The 16,599-nt window shown below is 38.9% G+C and overlaps 1 protein-coding gene across 1 annotated transcript in view; it reads right to left on the reverse strand.

Moving 5' to 3' along the window:
- Nucleotides 1-16,599, reverse strand: part of SLC12A1 (solute carrier family 12 member 1) — a 46,178-nt gene that overhangs the window by 22,441 nt on the left and 7,138 nt on the right. The window contains exons 5-13 of the mRNA XM_041469017.1: nt 11,651-11,746; nt 10,865-11,004; nt 10,285-10,395; nt 9,227-9,338; nt 8,611-8,738; nt 5,810-5,894; nt 3,307-3,458; nt 1,591-1,698; nt 702-825 (exon numbers count right to left, since the gene is read on the reverse strand). Coding sequence (XP_041324951.1) covers nt 702-825; nt 1,591-1,698; nt 3,307-3,458; nt 5,810-5,894; nt 8,611-8,738; nt 9,227-9,338; nt 10,285-10,395; nt 10,865-11,004; nt 11,651-11,746 — 1,056 coding nt within the window. The remainder of the gene's footprint in view (nt 1-701; nt 826-1,590; nt 1,699-3,306; nt 3,459-5,809; nt 5,895-8,610; nt 8,739-9,226; nt 9,339-10,284; nt 10,396-10,864; nt 11,005-11,650; nt 11,747-16,599) is intronic.

Below are 16,599 nucleotides of genomic sequence, written 5' to 3' on the forward strand. Positions count from 1 at the left end.
ACATTATGTACTATGCAGTGTTATACTTGATATTGGGATTCAGCATACTGTCTCTTAATGATCTGATGTGAAGTTCAGAATTTTAAATACATAATTGACAGGATGTATGCATTAAAAAAATTATTTGTAGTTACAACTTAGTGGGAATATGAATTCTGTACTAGACATTCTATTTACTTAGCATAAGACAGTTTGAATTTCAAATCTTGGAAAAACTGATAACAATCCCTGCACCCCTAAATGTGGTAGCTGGAGTTTTCTTTCACCAGTCCTGGTAAACTGGGATTGCTTTGGAGCTGACTGTGGGAAGGGCTTGGGCAGAACAGGCTTCCTAAGTATCTCGGAATTAGCTCTGAGCTATGTGCAATATAAACTGGAAAAACCATTTTCAAAGATTGTGACTTTGCCATATCTGATAGAATTCTAAGCACTGCCCTCTTCCAGCAGAGTGAACAGGAATTGCAGCTACTCTGCATCTTGGAGAATGAGGCTGTGGTGGTGGTGGTAAGTCACTGGAATCCCTGCTACTTTCTTTTGCTTTCATTAGGAATAGTGGAACTGCTACCAGGACTTGGAGTATGCTTATGTCAGAGCTTACCCGACTGGAAATGTTCCAGACTGCAGCTACTAATTGTATTATAGTATGAGTTTTTGTAATTTCAGAACATGACACTGTAGCAGCTGTGCAACATTATACAAACCAATCAAAATGAAGGCCATGGCGATCACAAAAGTGAGGACATATCCCCTGATAGGCTCGTTGTTTTTTCCATATCCTTTGGCAAAGAATTCTAGCCCTTTGTAGACGTTGTCCTTGCAAAGAGCCTGGTAAGAAAATCAGCACGTAACTCTATTAAGCAGCACTTTCTTGCACCAGAAGTCACTGTTTATGAGTGGCAGCTTTCTCGGTTTTTGCTGAACAAAAGTTAAATCTTAGTGCTTCAAGTACATCAACTGCTGTGGCATGTGAACATTTAAATAAGGTGATAAGACAATGTGCTACTATGTTATTATATCATGGGAAATAGAATCACAGGCATTTAATGCTTATTCAGTGCTTTAAAAGAAAAAGGTAATTAAATAGCTAAATAGAGTCCAAACTGGGAGAAGCTGAAGCATAAATCAGTGGCTTGATGTCATTTGTACAGCTTATCTCTCCCATGCCCTCTGCTCCCAGTCTGTCCACGTTGCTGCTGCCCAGACAGCTTCTGGACAGCCTGTTAAGAGCACACCCGACAGAACCTGAGTCTTATGGAGCTGAGGACTCCTGTTGCTCCTGTGCTTACATTGTAGATTTTTGTAAGAAGACAGAAGTGGTCCTGAAAGTACCCTTGAAGCTATTTATGACAGGCACATGAGTATCCCCTGCTCCTGCAGCAAAGCTGAGCTCTGACCAAAAGAACAGTATCGCCCTTGTATGATGATAAGACTTGTCTTTTTCTGCTGAAAAACATTCTACATATTGGTTTCCCTGCCTCTTCCTGCCACATGTGTCAGTGTTGCTTAAATATACATTACCTTTGGCACACAGAGTTCAACTTTGTGTCTGAAGTAAAACCAAGTATAAGGAAATGGATAGTTGAATTTTACCTGGAAAACTTTGGGTGCGCTGACAAGAGATGCTAGAGCTGATGACAGAGTAGCTGAGAAGATGCCAGCTGTGATGAGAGGACCAAAGCCAGACACCATGCTCATCACCTTTAGGAAAAAAAGAAGGTAGAAAGAATAGGCTTGCATTTGGATGCACTTTCTAATGACAAACCCATTCAAGTGCTCTATGTGTCTCTACTTTTCACAGTTCTAAATTTAATCTGCTACAAACTGTACTATTATTTCTGGTTTAGTTAAAAGCAATGGAGGCAAAGCCAAATTCTTATTCAAATATGCAGCTGTCTGCTGGGGCAGATGAGTACTCTGAGATTTCCTCACTGCATTTACTAACTGATTGCTGTAAGTAACAGCCTCTACTTGATGAGTAAATAGTCAGCTTGTAGCAGACAAGAAAATGGAAATAGCAGGGAAAAGCACCAATGTATGAAATGTGGTTGGAGGTACTTTATTTTGTTTGGGTTTTTTTCCTCTTGATTATTTAATATGGCTAAAAATGAGAGAAAATGTCTGCTGGTGCTGATGTAACTGCAGTGCTGCAAACAGAAATGATGGTCACTGTCAAGCCTCCCTCAGCCCTCCCAGGAGCCTGGGCTGGCCTCAGTGACTACTGCAGTGAAAGGGCTGTTGAGGAGCACCAGACAAGGGAGCTAAAAGATGGATGGATGTGATTGGTGGTGTGTGGGCAGTAATTCAGGAAAGAAACTGGTGCATCCTGAAGGTTTGTCAGATGTAGTCATACTATTTTATGGCTCTAGTCTGGCAGGGGTAAATGCAAGAAGTGAAAGTTTGTCTGGCTGTAGGGAGGTCACTGATTTTAAGGGGTGCCCTGAGTGTGGGCAGCTGAACTGAGGTGGGAGTAAGGATGGTAAATGATCAAGGAAGGAAGGGAAAGTAGTCTATGAAAGGGACAGCCTATCCCTTTCAAGGTGGTTACCCAGCCTTGTCATTTAGCAGAGCCAGCTAGGAAAAAAGCAAGTGACTTTAAAAGCTACAAATGACTTGTTGAAAAGCATGTGCAGGTGGGTGGTGAATTCCTCTTGCTGGCCATGAAGCACAGGGGCTGCACAGAGATCTGGGACCTGTGGTTGTCAGGCTGCAGAGCTGCTTTACTTTGATGCTTACCCTAAGCTTTATTTTGAAGAATAAAAATGGCAGACAGTCTCTGGCCTAGGAGAAAGACTCCATAACTTCTCACTTGATTTTTTGCTCTATTTTTGGATACTTTTTTAAAAGAAGTCAGAACTCTGGTTTTTGTACTGTGACACAACCCTTTAACTGTGGCCACAGCACCCCTGAGGTGAAATCACATCCATGTGTCAAGAGCAGTGAGGTGAATTCCTCATCTAACAGGAGCTCCTGAGGTCTCTGTTAAGTCTGGGCTTTCAGTTTGAAGATGTTACAACATATACTGCTGCATGGTGCTTGGGATTTGCTAAAAGAGGAGATTTGTTAAAAGAGGAGATGAAGGCCTTACCAGAGTGTTAAGAAGGCTAGTGAGGGACAATGTGAAGGTAAACGTGCAGTGCGGGGGATTTTTGTCTTTCACCATTCTTATAGTTTGCTTTTTTAGATAAAAGTGGTTGTCCTGTTGTAGTTGTCTGCAAATAACAGTTTTGCATGTTTGTACTTATGTACATGTTTTGCTTAGTATGCTAATATATGCTTATATGCTAATATATATTATCTCACTAAAACCTGAAAATTATTCATCAGCCCATAATCACATGGCTGACTTGCACATCTTGAAAAATCATAGCCTAGGCCACAGGCAGATGATCCATTGCAGCTCATTCCAGGTACAATTGTATCATTGACATTCCCAGTAGCATCTCTTACAACACAGGAGGCTGTGGAAAAAATGATACATTGTTATTTTGCTTCCTTTTGACTTAGAAAGAATGTTCTTGCCACACTTTGACTCCGAACTGCTCACTTCTTGTACAACTGCTGCCTTAGATTCATCCCAAAGAGCAACATTTCATGTTGGACAGGGATTTACTTTCATGTACTATGACTGAGTTTCTCATGGTGTCTGTAAGCAAATATTTGCTTCTGTTACTTTTAAAATAATCAGCCACTTAACTAATAAGAATTAGCATATTTCTAAGATTAGAGACCCAGACAGAGATCAGCAGTAAATTGACTAGCTCAGAAGTCTTTTGTCTTCCTGTTACCACTTTTAAAAGTGCTAGTATTCAGAGCAAACAGGTTCAGTGAGGCTTTTATGTCTAGGCATACTCTTTCTTCTGTGTAACAGGGGCACCAAATTACTTTAGAGACCCAGATCCTCAGCTGTTCAGATTGCCATAGCCCTACTGATACCAATATGATGAGAAAAACTTCAAACAGGAGACATTACCTATATTCTTTCTGTGTCTATTGATATTTATGTTACCTTTTTTTTGCTTATGGCCTAGGCTGACTTTATGATGCTTGTATCCCCAGTCATCTGTTCTGTTTATGCTGGATATTAAGTTCTGCACCTTCAAGACTGGCTCCAAGAGTGAAGGGGGAGAGAAGACACGTGGAGTTTGTTTTTAGAAGCTGCACTTGCTTCCCTGCATTCCTTCTCACAGACTGTGTTGTCTGTAGCTGGAGAGAGCTCTCCTTTGCTTTTAGTTAGTTTTGAGCTAGCTGAGGAAGAGAAGTTCCCCAGACTGTGGCTTTTCTTTTTATTGGAACTGTTCAAACCTCCTCTCACTGAAAACCCAGAAAAACACTGGGAGCTCACACCTGTGGCCCACTGGGGCCTGGGACACAGCATTTGCAGTGCAGGAGGGACTGATAACAGGCTGAGTGAGCTGAGCTACACCACATGAAATTTTATTGTTTAATATTATTCATTTTTTATGCTTGTGAATACTTTGCTTGTTAAATAAACAGGCTTTTTTTTCCCCACTTTTCTCCAAAGAAATCTCCCAAACCAGTTGGAAGAGGGGCCACTTAAATCTGCTTTCTGGAGGAACCCCTTTGGAAGTTCCCTTCCAAATTTGCCCTAAACCAGGACACCACCAGAAGTGAGAAGAAACATATGGAGTGTTGCTCTCAATATCTTTAGTGGCCAAAATGTAAGTTTGTATTGTCTTTTCAAATTTGTCCAAAACACTGAGTCCCAAAACACCCATTGGCTGTTTAGGAAACTAACATGCAAACATGGAAAAAAGTAATAAAAAAGGAAGTATTACACTGAAAAATGCACAGCTCTGAAGCTGAAATACACCTACTGCTTGTGAGAGCACAGCAATGTTCTCAAATAAACAGCGACAACTTATAATGTAAAGTGAATTTATATAAGAAAGACTACTGAAGAATGAAGAATGACTGACTACTTCAGTTTTAATTGCAGGGGGAAATTTGATTCAAATAATGCAATGACCTGAGCTGAGGCTTGGGTCAAGTATTCTGCCTTATGCATGAAGTCCAAGAACCACAGAAGTTAAGAAGCCTTGAGAGTAATCTCTCAGAAAAGGGAGTTCTCTGCAGGGCTTTCTTGTGGTATTGAGGTATTTGTTCATAAGAAAGAGTGTTGCTTACAACTCTCTTTCTTACAATACTATTAAATACAAACGGAGTTGTTGTTTTTTGGGTTTTTTTTTTGACGATTTATTGTATGCTTGTAATGAGATTTTAACTGCATAATCCTCCAACACAGTTCATGGCTTTCAGTACAGGCCTGCTTTTCACTCTTGCCCATTTTGTTACTTCACAGCCCACTACTGTAGAACATGTAGTTGTGTTGTTCCTTTGAGACAGGTAACTGATTTCTGTCTTTGACATGTAACATACAAAATGTGTGTGTTACCCTGTTGTTGTGATTCTCATGAGTGTTCAGTAAGAAGACAAGCAGAAGCCATGTGAAATTTCAGTGTGAACCAGGAACAAAAGATCAGCAGATTGATCAGAGGTTCCTTTGATCTTTATTATGCTCATGGATACTATATGCTGGAGGCCTTTGTCACTGAATCTTATGCAGAAATAACCATACAAGTTACCTGAAGGTCCAGCTGCCAAATGGGGACTTCTGTTTCCACTTATTGCTGCTTTTTTTAAACCACTGTTTTGATGCACAGTAAAATCAAAACTACTGTCTCTCTACATAATAAATCCATGGCATGAAAAAGCAGTGAGGCTAATCATTCATTTGCATGCCAAGCTTTCAAACTTAACTGTACAAGTCAAGCAGAGGTTCTGTACTTACCTGCACATATTGCAACAGCAATGTAAGCAATTGTGGTGATCACAATGGCCAGCATTGTTCCCCGGGGTATGGCACTTTGTGGGTCCTTAAACAAAGCAGTGACACGAGAAACACTGTGAGCTGTGTGCTGCAGCCTGATTGCATTTGCATGCTGGGAGCTCTTCCACACTGTGGTGTGAAGATACCCCAGAGAGCAGATTTTTATCGCTCTGACCTGAATCAACATTTCTGATCCCAGCACAGCAGAGCTCCTGTGGTGCAACTCTCCTACCCTGCACATGAGAAGGATATTCTGCTGGAGCAGAGCTCACATTTATAGCAACAGAAGTGTCCTGAGGTCTGCATTTCTTGAACTCCAAACTCTCTTTACATTGCAATTGGCTTTATTTTAATGTTTAATGACATAGTGGGTAAATAGTTACTGAACCATCAGACCTTTGTGGATGACACGATGGGACCATTTTTGGTTAATTGGTAAGATAGATGTAGTCACCCTGTACAGAATACAGTACTTCTGTGCTTTGCGACCAGTAATTGTTAGTTGGGTCTTCAAGACAGCTACTTTCTTTCACTGTATTGACTTAATTTAGATTATTTAATGAGGCTGGATTATAATGCTTATACACTGGCTCAAAACAGCATCAGCTTTGATAATGCAACTGTAAGTAAGAGTCCAAAGATCTGCACTGTACATTTTAAAGGGATTTTAAATGCTAGATAACCTTACAATTTAGGGTGTGTTTGTTTATGCTAGGAAGAATTTTTTATGAATTTTCTCCTTAAGTTGGTTTAGCATGGTGTTTTTAAATCAAACATTTGTTGAATGCATTTGAAGTCACAGACTCTTTAACTATGCTTGTTGCAGGATAAAAAACCAAAATACAAATTTGGAGTGTGTTGTGAAGCATACATGAATTGCATAACTGGATTAGTAATTAATATAATTTTTTAAAGGTGGTGAGGATTTATTGAGCTGGGAAATAATTGTGGAGTCACTTCTGCTGCATAAGAGCCTTTGCACTCAGACCACAGTAGCTGTATGCAGTTCTGATGTGCATGTTTTAGGTAATTGTTTGTGGAATCTTGTGGTTATCTTAAACTGTGTAACATTACATCTTAAGGTTAAAGCTTCTTACAACTTAACAACTTCTATGTTTTGTGTTTTTAAAATTTAAATCCATATTTACTATGCTGTTAGCACTTCAGGGGCTAAACCCCACTGAAGTGAGTAGGAAGTCACTAGGAAGCTGTCCCTATGAGTAGGCTCTGGAGTAGGGCACAACTTGACTGTGTGTATGTAGTGGCTGCAGGAGCATGGACAAAGGTGTTCGCAACAAATTATAAAGAAAGTTTGATTGATAAATTTTGCACTTTTTAAACATTCCTTAGCTTGTGTTTTAGATTCTGGAGAGGCTGGTTAATTTAATTAGACTTGTCTAATGCATCTAAACGTGCTCAGTGGGGAATCTGTTGCCAGGAGGACTTGGTTACAGAAGTCTACTTATTGTGAGGCTGAAACGACTGCAGAGATCCAACAGGAGAACTGCTTCCCTAGGTCTGCTCAGCTGATGAAAGAAGTGCTGCTGCTTTGGGAGTCTGCCATGCAGACAGAGCACCATATATGGCAACAGAATTATTTTTGTTTGATAAAAGGATGGAGATTGTGTGAGGCTGGTGCAGTCTCACTGGGCAGAAGTACAATGGTTTTTGTTTTTTTAATTAAAAATGGGATCTCATTGACGCTATCAGTGGCTCAGTTTCTACGTATGTTCTCTGTGCTTGGCTTGAAAAGCAGTCCTCTGAAAATAAAGGAGCTGAGACATGCAGCTCAGGGTGAGGAAGGGAAAGAGAACTGGCTCTCAGGGGTGGTAGGATCTGGTGAACTTGTGACTGCTGTGCCAGTACAGAAATAGAAGACCTTTGGTTGAATCCTTTAAGGTCTGCAAGGCAATGGGTTAGGCAAGGCAATAGAATAAGGCCAAATAACTTCATTTGACATGCTGGGGTTATCAAGCTGTGAGCCATGTCTTGGTGACTTTTTTTTCTTTATTTAATTTGGTTGTTTTTTGAGTGTTTTTCATGAAAACTAAAGAGCACTCAAAATTCCTGTCTCTAATTTATCTGTATGTTTAGATACTAGAAATTCCATATCCTCTAAGTGGTAAACTGCAAGAGGAGAATGGGGAACTGACAGATTGGCCACAGCAAGACAACTGGGCACCCTTGGACCTCCTTTACCTTTCTCTTCAGACTCCTTTTTTGGTCACAGTTGCAAGCTTGCAGCTTTTCCTTTGAGCAGCAATACTGACTTGGGATTGGGACATACTTGCTTTATTTAAATGCTCTGTTTGCTCTGCCCTTGCTATGACCCTGAATATGAAAAGCTGATCTTCACTGATTCTTGTGAGTACAAACATGAGCTTTCCAGGTATGATTTTTGGGATGATGTTTGGACTGATGTTTACAAAAGATGAGCTCCAAGAGATACACATGTAATTTCTTGTATAGCATGTGCTGCTAATGGACCAGTAATGATATATTATTACAGGTTATTGAAACATGTTTTTAAATTATATAGCAACCCAAATCCAGCTACTGTAATTTCTGTAAATATCCATAATGCATTACGAGAGAATTTGTGAATTGATGTTTTTAAATAATAAAGCAGGTACTTAAAAGAGAGAGCTTTGCTTCCCAAATTAAGACATGATTAAAAACTGAATAGAGTGTTGATTCATGATTAGTTTTCTTGTTATTTTTCCAACCTATGACTAATATTATGAAGTTCATGAAATACATACTTTCAGATCTCCTGAGATATTGGCTCCTGCAAGAATGCCAGTGGCAGCTGGAAAAAATATGGCAAACACCGAAAAAAATCCTTCTCCGCTTCTGAAATCTGGTCCAAAGTTTTCTGCAAATATTGATGCTGCAAATATAGTGAGAATGAAATATAGCAACAGGATTTGATTCCAAAGTTACCTAATGAAGGAGCTGAGTAAGCCAGTCTTTCACATCTGGACAACTGTGTCTGAATCTGTCTCACATCACAAGCAAAGTGAATTTGATTTCCTTAGTCCGCTCCCCAGAAGGATGTGCTTGTCTGCATCTCAGAGCTACAGATCCATGCTGAAGTGACAGAAGTGTCACTGCAGCACTTGCTCTTAGCTCTATGTTAACATTTGCCTGTGCTCTACTGATGTATAAATGACTCAAGCTGCATTTTACTGTGCTGTCAGCTGCAGCAGCAAAGACAGACTCAAGATTAGAGATTGAATCCATTCTCTTTGTGTGCAAGCTCACTTAAACTTGGGCAGAAGGTTCTGATCTTGTGACATTTTTCAGTGGAATCCTTAGCCTACTATTAAGTCAAAAGAATGCAGATATAATTTTATGATAGACAGCAAGATTGCTTACCTTGGTAATTAAAAAAGCCTCTTGCCTTCTTTTCAGTGTTGGTAGGAATGACTGTCCCAATAAAGAAATTTGCAATGGCAACAAGAAGAACTATTAGAAGAATAACTTGAGCCTGTTAATAGAAAAAAAGAGATTCTCATATTGTTTTTAACTTTGTTGCTGCGTAGATGGTTATATAGTAAGTTATCTGTGTCTGTTCCCTATAACAGGTTATTCATTTCTATAGTTTTTGAAAATACCAGGAGTCAAGATAGCTGAATCAGCTAATGACAACAGCAGATGCTTTTTACTAAGGGGGTAATGAAATAAGAGTTATAATTTAATTTTAGGTTAGCTTCCTTACAAGAAAAAGTAAAATAGAACAGCTAATGCAATAGTATAAAGTATAAGGCATTTTTATATTGTTATAAATTTTTTTTAGTTGCAGGGGGTTGTCACTTCAAAGCTTATAATATCAAATTGTTTTCTGATCTCTTTTACAAGTAGTTCTAGTCTCCATCACAGCAAAAACAAGGTACTGTTGAACCTAATTTCTGGACCTGATTTCAATAGCTGTATTCCACTGTCTAAAGTATTTCCATTTGAATTTGCATTCTGACCTTTTTCACAGGTGAAGGAAGAGCAAAAATCATTAGAGATTAAAGAATGGGTAACAAATAGAGCTCTTCTGCTGAGTAGGGCTTGAGAGAGTACAGTGATAAAACCACATATTGTTTTTGCTACTGTTTATTCTACCAAGCTGCATCAAAACTAAGGACGAAAGGGGCATGTAGCCAAGGCTCTAAATGATGCCATGAATTATAAAAATGAATATAACCAAGTTGTCTGCAAAACCCAAACTTCCTCTTTGCTTTTAAATATGTGTTCAAGGAAGAGTTTAGAGTAATTGTGCTTTCATTGAATGTAATGATTAAACTGCTATTGCTTTTAGAAAGATTAAGCATAAACTGAAACAGAGTGCTTTTGAAAATTCCATCTGTTGAACAGCATTCCTCACACACTAATGCTGTACAGCAGGTTAATATACTGCTTGCTTTTATATTCTTTTAAAAGTTTACCTTTGCTTCCCATTCCATGCCAGCAACAGAGATGCCGAGAAGACACACCACAGTGATGGTCCCTATGATTCTGATGTCATTGGACTCATCTACCATCAGTGTATCACTCTCCTGAAAGTGGTTAGAAATGTTATGAGAATCAATCTTTCTCTGCCCAGCTGGTGAGATCAAGTAACAAGGTGAAATAGAAAGCAGTGAGCTGCCAAAGTTTCAGAGCTTTGTGAGACCAAGTGTTGGTATGTCAGATTCCAGCTGGCTTTTTGCAGTTGGGGTTATTTGGCTAATGGGATGCCTGTTCCTATTCTGATTTTGAGATTCTTGTCCAGAAATGTATGAAATATATTCAAAAGGTAGAAATAATGAAGAAGCACTCTGTGGCATATATAGACAGACCAGCTTCTTCCCTGCTCAAGATGCCCCTCAGGCCTTAACTAAAACATATCACTACTTATGCAAATACATTATGTAAAACAAACACCACCATCACCACCCCCCCCCCAAAAAAAAAAAAAAAAAAAAAAAAGCCACACAAAACAAAACTGGGCCAATTCCATCATATAAAGGAAACATCTATATTTACCTTAAGAAGTTCTACAACTGTTTCAGCAAATCCAACTACATACATGGCAACTGCCACTGCATTTGCAAATGCAAAGATAAGTCCTATAGATCCACCAAACTCTGGGCCCAGACTTCTTGAGATAAGATAGTATGCTCCACCTGCAGACAGAAATTGTTATTTCAGCACAACTAAACACTCAGCTTTTGCTTCCCCCCCCCCCCCCCCCCCCTTTTTTCCCCCCCCCCCCCCCCCCCCCACGTAACTGTGATTGGAGAAATCTGTGCTTTTAATCTCACAAATATAACCAATCTTTGCCCTGTGTTAACAGGGAACACTGCAGAAAAGCAATGTGCTTTATACTGGTTCTGCCTTCAGACTTTTCAGTATGCCTTTCTATTCCAGAAATCTTCTTAGTGCATATTAGCATGCAAAACTGGACCTTGTTATAATTTTTCACGATGCATGATATAGTAACATAAAGGAGAGAGAGCTTCACTTCCGAAAAGCGAAGTTAAGTAACTTTTAAGTAAGTTGTAACTTACGTGGGTCTATCCCAATGTTAACATGAAAGGTCACATTCTGTGGTACATTGTTTAAGTTCCTGCATCATAGTGATGCAGTGAATCTTTAATGTTTTTTGCATTAAGTCTATACACATTTCCATTTGCTGTTGATCCACTGGGAGAAATCACTGCAAATACACATATTTTTTTCTTTGCTTATAACACAGTTATCTCAGTTCCATTTATTTTTCTAATTCAAATCTGCAGAGAAGATCATCTTCATGAGATCATATTCACTTACCTCCTCTTACTACTCCATTAGTGCAAATGGCAGACATGGAGATACCTGTCAATGTTGTTACTACTACACTCAGAGCAATAACTATGATTCCAAGACCTGAAAGATCCGAAAAAGAAAGTATATGCAAGTGTATTCCAGTACCTGTTTTGCTTTAGGGACGTAGTAAGAACTTTCCATTTTCCAGAGGGCTTAGACCAGACCAGTTAAAACTTTAAGGCTCTGAAATGCACCAAAACTTTGTTTCACAAATACCTGACATGGACTTTTACAGCTGAATTATTTACCCGTCTTCCAAGGAGGGGCTGAAATGTAAGGAGTGTTATAAAGAAGGCATTGAACTGAAGATATCCACTGATCTGCATCAGTCTTCAAAATGACAGGAAGAGATGTCTCATGCTCAGTTTGTTGAAGAATGTCCAACCTGGAATGCTCTGAATAGGAAAGACCGGCTGAAAGGTGAAAGAATTCCAGGAAAAGCCAGAACCATCCCTTGCTCAGCAGTTGGCAGGGACACCTGAAATGTACTTCTCAGACTGAACTGAAAGCCGTGCTTTATTAGAAGTGACAGCTCAAACATGCCTGAAATTGTGATGAGAGGTGGCTAGAATTGTTACCTTCCAGTTCCACTAGCTGTGCCCTTTGGTTTATGGTCCCTCTGGTTTGTCTCATACGAAAATAATACATAAATACCTTCTGGGGCTTGAAAGCATTAGTAACCCTAAGATTTTTACCTCCACGGACAAACCCATTAGTTGCTATTGCAGAAGTTGACAACCCAGTAATTGAGGTTACCATCGTGGCGAGAAGAATTATGATTACTCCAAGACCTGTCAGTGATAAGAAGATAAAATATTTTACTCGTGTTCCATGTTTCCTACAAATCATTCTTTCTTTAAATTGAATTTTCAGGCCAGAATCAGAGCAATAAACTGAAAAGATGGTTTGTTGACCACTTGCAGCTTGCAGAATGTTTTCATGAAGTCCGTGTCACGATAGTAAATTATTCCCATCAGTCTTCAAGCAGTGATCCTTTCTGATAGGAGTACCCGGTCCAGGAATTCTTATGATTTCCAAAGGATGGAGGAAGCAAACAAACAGGCATCCCTTGACATGGATGCTTATGTCTACCTTTAACACACAATCCTGGCTGTTTAAATTAAGAGAGAGGCACATGAACCATCTCTCTTGTAACAATGCTGTTGTGTTTCATCAGTTAATGAAATGTTGAATCAGAGGAAGACTGACTATATAGATTCACAGTGGATGAGGACAAGGAGTCTGTCAGGCAGAGGACAAGGCAAGAGTGGGAATCTTCTACATCCTCACTTGCTAAGCTGTGAAATGCTGGGCTTTCCTACTCTGCTCTCTGCCTCTTTCCCTGCAAAAGGCAGTTTTACTCTAACACAAAACAAACACTTGAAAATGGAAGTACTGCATTTTAGATGCCATTTACTTTAACAGGTGACCTGTAAAGTATAATCATAGAGAACTTAGATTATTTTTTTTAGCTGATAACACAATGATAATCATGTATCGAAATATTAGTTATAAGTGGGTTTCAATGTAAGGTTGAAACCTGAGAATGTTTCCAGTCTTTGGCTATATGGCTGGGTTTCTGTTAACTTTGTGAAACTGCTAGAAACTATATGAGTAGGATGTGCTTTGTGTGATTTAGAATCATAGAAGCTTTGGTTTGAAGTGATTTCAGGAGGTCTGTAGCTCAACCTTCCAGTTACAGCAGAACTACTGCCAACACAGGATTAAATCAGTGATGACCTTGGCTAGCTGGCTCTTGAAAACCTCCGTGGATAAAGATCCCACAGAAGATCCTCTTTGGATTACATGTTCTAGGGCTAGACTGCCTGCCCAATAAAACATGTACAAACTGCACCTCCCAAGGTACAATTGCAGCCATTGCTGTTACATTTCTGGCACTACCTAGAGGAGTTTGTCTCTGTAGTTCCAGATCTCCTTTTTGTTTCAAGTCAGCTGAAGAAATAATATTTTTTTTTCTCTCAACTGTATTGCTTTTATTCTTATTTCTATGATAAGGGACAGAGAAAACAAGGAGAAAAAAATCAGTTTGGTGCCAAGCATGGAAGCAGTTCTTAGTTTTATCTGAATTTGCTAAGGTTTATGCAGTATCTTTTTTCCCATAGAGCACACAGGCATTCAGTGTGGAACTGGAGAATATACATTGCTTGTAGCTGTATTTATTGGCCAGGGCTCATCCAAATTGAAACTTAGATCCTACAATTGACATTGAGCTAGAAGTACTACAAGCTTATTGATTTACCTGCTGTGTTTCTACCATCTGACTTACAGATCAGATTCCTGAGTTCAGTTCATACTGGATGGTTATAGACATCCAGTCCCTGAATTAATGTTCTTTGCTGCTTAAATTATAGCCATGTTATCACAATCCTTTAAGATAAAGCAGTGTAATGTGTGAGCCATAAATGATATATAACATAGTGTAGGATATTTAAAAATTATTTGAGCCTCTAATAAATCATGTTTATCTTACTGATTTCTGAACTCTTACTATAACTAGTCATGCAAGTGTTTTATGTGCAGGTCTGTATGAAAAAATTCCAAATGGTCATTCCTTTTGGTCAGCTACCATCGAGCAGGATGTGCTTTGAAGGGTATTGTTCAACCATGCACATTTTGTGTCCGAGAAGTGGACTGACTTTTAGAGCTGTTAACTCTTAAATTGAGTAAGTTAGACACATAATTTTCAAAGCAGTTTTAAAATTATTTGCTATGTGCATCCTAAGGATATTTTTCAAGGATGTTCTATTGCAATTCACAATTCATATTTTTAACATATATGTGATATATAGGGTCAGATATTTTGCTAATCTGATAGTAACATCTTCATGGGAAGGATTTAATGATAATTTTTTAAAAAAATATTTTAGCATTTTAAGAAGAAAAGTGCATAAAATGAAATGACTCAACCAAAACATCATTGTAATATAATGTAATGTAACCTAATTTTAATATTTGGGGCCAGATTTGCAGGTAGCATAAACTTGGGTTTTCCCTGCCTTTGTCTAACCATTCCATGTACAGGTTCAAATACAGATTTCAGAGAGTTCCCAGATATCAGGTGGAAATAGCAGATTAGTTTTGGACCTGGAATCTTGTCAGAAGTATTCTGTGCCTTTTTTTTTCCTAGCTTATGATAGCCAGAGGACCTTGCAGAATCCTATTTTTTCCCCTGTAAGAGCTTTTACCCAAGACAGCCTATCAGGGTATAGAAATAATTGGGTTGTCTCTCTTTGGCCCTCTAATGATGGGGATGTAAATGGTGCCCAGATGGTGGTTTAACTGTCTCATTTAATTTCCATGTTAGTAGCAGTACCCAGTGAAATCCCTGAGCCTTGGTGATGATGAGCTTCCATCACTGTTCTCCTTAAGCAGCTTGGCTGGGGACTTAAAGCTTATTGCTTATAAGGCATTCCAAAAATGCATTGAGAAATTATTCAAATGGAATTTGACGTCTCATTTTCAAAAATAAAAGTAACCCCCTTGCATAACACATGCAATTTAAAAAAGCAACAGCAGAGCAATAAACTGTAAGAAGAGCCTGCTTATCAATGAGTTAAAATGGTAAAATTAAAAATGAAAGTAGGAAAGTTGTAACTGATGTTGTGCAAATTAATGTTAAAATCTGATTAAAGTTTAGATTGAAAACCAGGCATATGGCTCCTAAGTAAGTTGTTCCAAAATGAATTACTCTTGCCTATGGCTATTCTCACACCTCAAAACAAAGTAATACTTCTTGATGATCTCAATAAGTTACTAAACTGCCCTTAAAAACTAATTTTGCATGAAACCCTAGAGCAAAGTCTTGGCAATATTAAGATGCAGAATTTTCATGGCAAGGCATATAGTTATGAGTGCCCTGGGCTGTATGTGCTCATTTGGTATGCATCATAAAATCAGAAAGCACCCTTTTGTCAGGCACAGTGCTGGAGCCATGCATGGAGCACAGCAGAAGTAGTAAAGTTCTTCCGCTTAGTTCTGGATCTTTTATTGTTGGGTTGTTTTTTCTTTTCCTATTTGTGTCTCTGTAAGTTTGTGATTTTTTTCTTAATAAGTGTTTCATTGTTATTTTTTTATCAAAAGCTCAGTCTTGCTCAAGTGAAACTTCTATGAAGTTACTGCTTTTTATTGGAAATTAGACTTCAACCATGCAAAATTTTGGAGATGTTTAATTTCACTTCCATTGACAAGGACATAAATTATAGTTATGATAGTCAATCTGATTTTGAGCACTGACTTTTATCCAAGTCCAGCAGAGCTGAGACCCCTTAATATAACTGAATATTTCCGTTCTGTGATCATCCAAACTGGACTACTTGCGATCATCTCGCCTTTGCTGTGTTTTATAACATCTGGGTGCCAGTCAAAGATCAGGGTCCCGTTGCTCTAATTGTATGATCAGGGATCACAGAGGGACACTGCCATGGCAGCTGAGGTTTCTGTGCTTCCCCACAGCAGTAGCTCTAAAAAGGGAGCTGTAGCACCCAGCTGTGGGACATTGCACCTCGCTGAGCTGCTCTGTCAGTGCTGGAAGCACTTCCCTCTCTTGCTGGTTTCAGTGAACACTCTGCAGTATACTGGATGGAGGCCTTGGGGCCCAGTCTCCCAGGGATCTGGAATTTGGATTAATTAAATTGCACAATGAAAAAGCAAAGATACAGCACACAATGAAATGTACCTGTTTCAGTTATATGAAAGCTGAAGCAGAGTTTTTAAAACTTAGTCTTTCATAGTACACTAGTATCAAGTGCCATTCTGTAGTTAAAAATAACAAAATCCTGTTGAAATGAGACCTCCTTCCAGTTCTGTTTTCATCTTGGCAGAGAAGAAGTGAAGAAGTGTTGTTTATAATATGTAGATGACAAGGTTTGGGTTTCACAGATAAGCAAAGTGTG

Source organism: Pyrgilauda ruficollis, unplaced genomic scaffold (genome assembly GCF_017590135.1).
Source record: "Pyrgilauda ruficollis isolate IOZ18807 unplaced genomic scaffold, ASM1759013v1 scaffold23, whole genome shotgun sequence".
Lineage (NCBI taxonomy): Eukaryota > Metazoa > Chordata > Aves > Passeriformes > Passeridae > Pyrgilauda > Pyrgilauda ruficollis.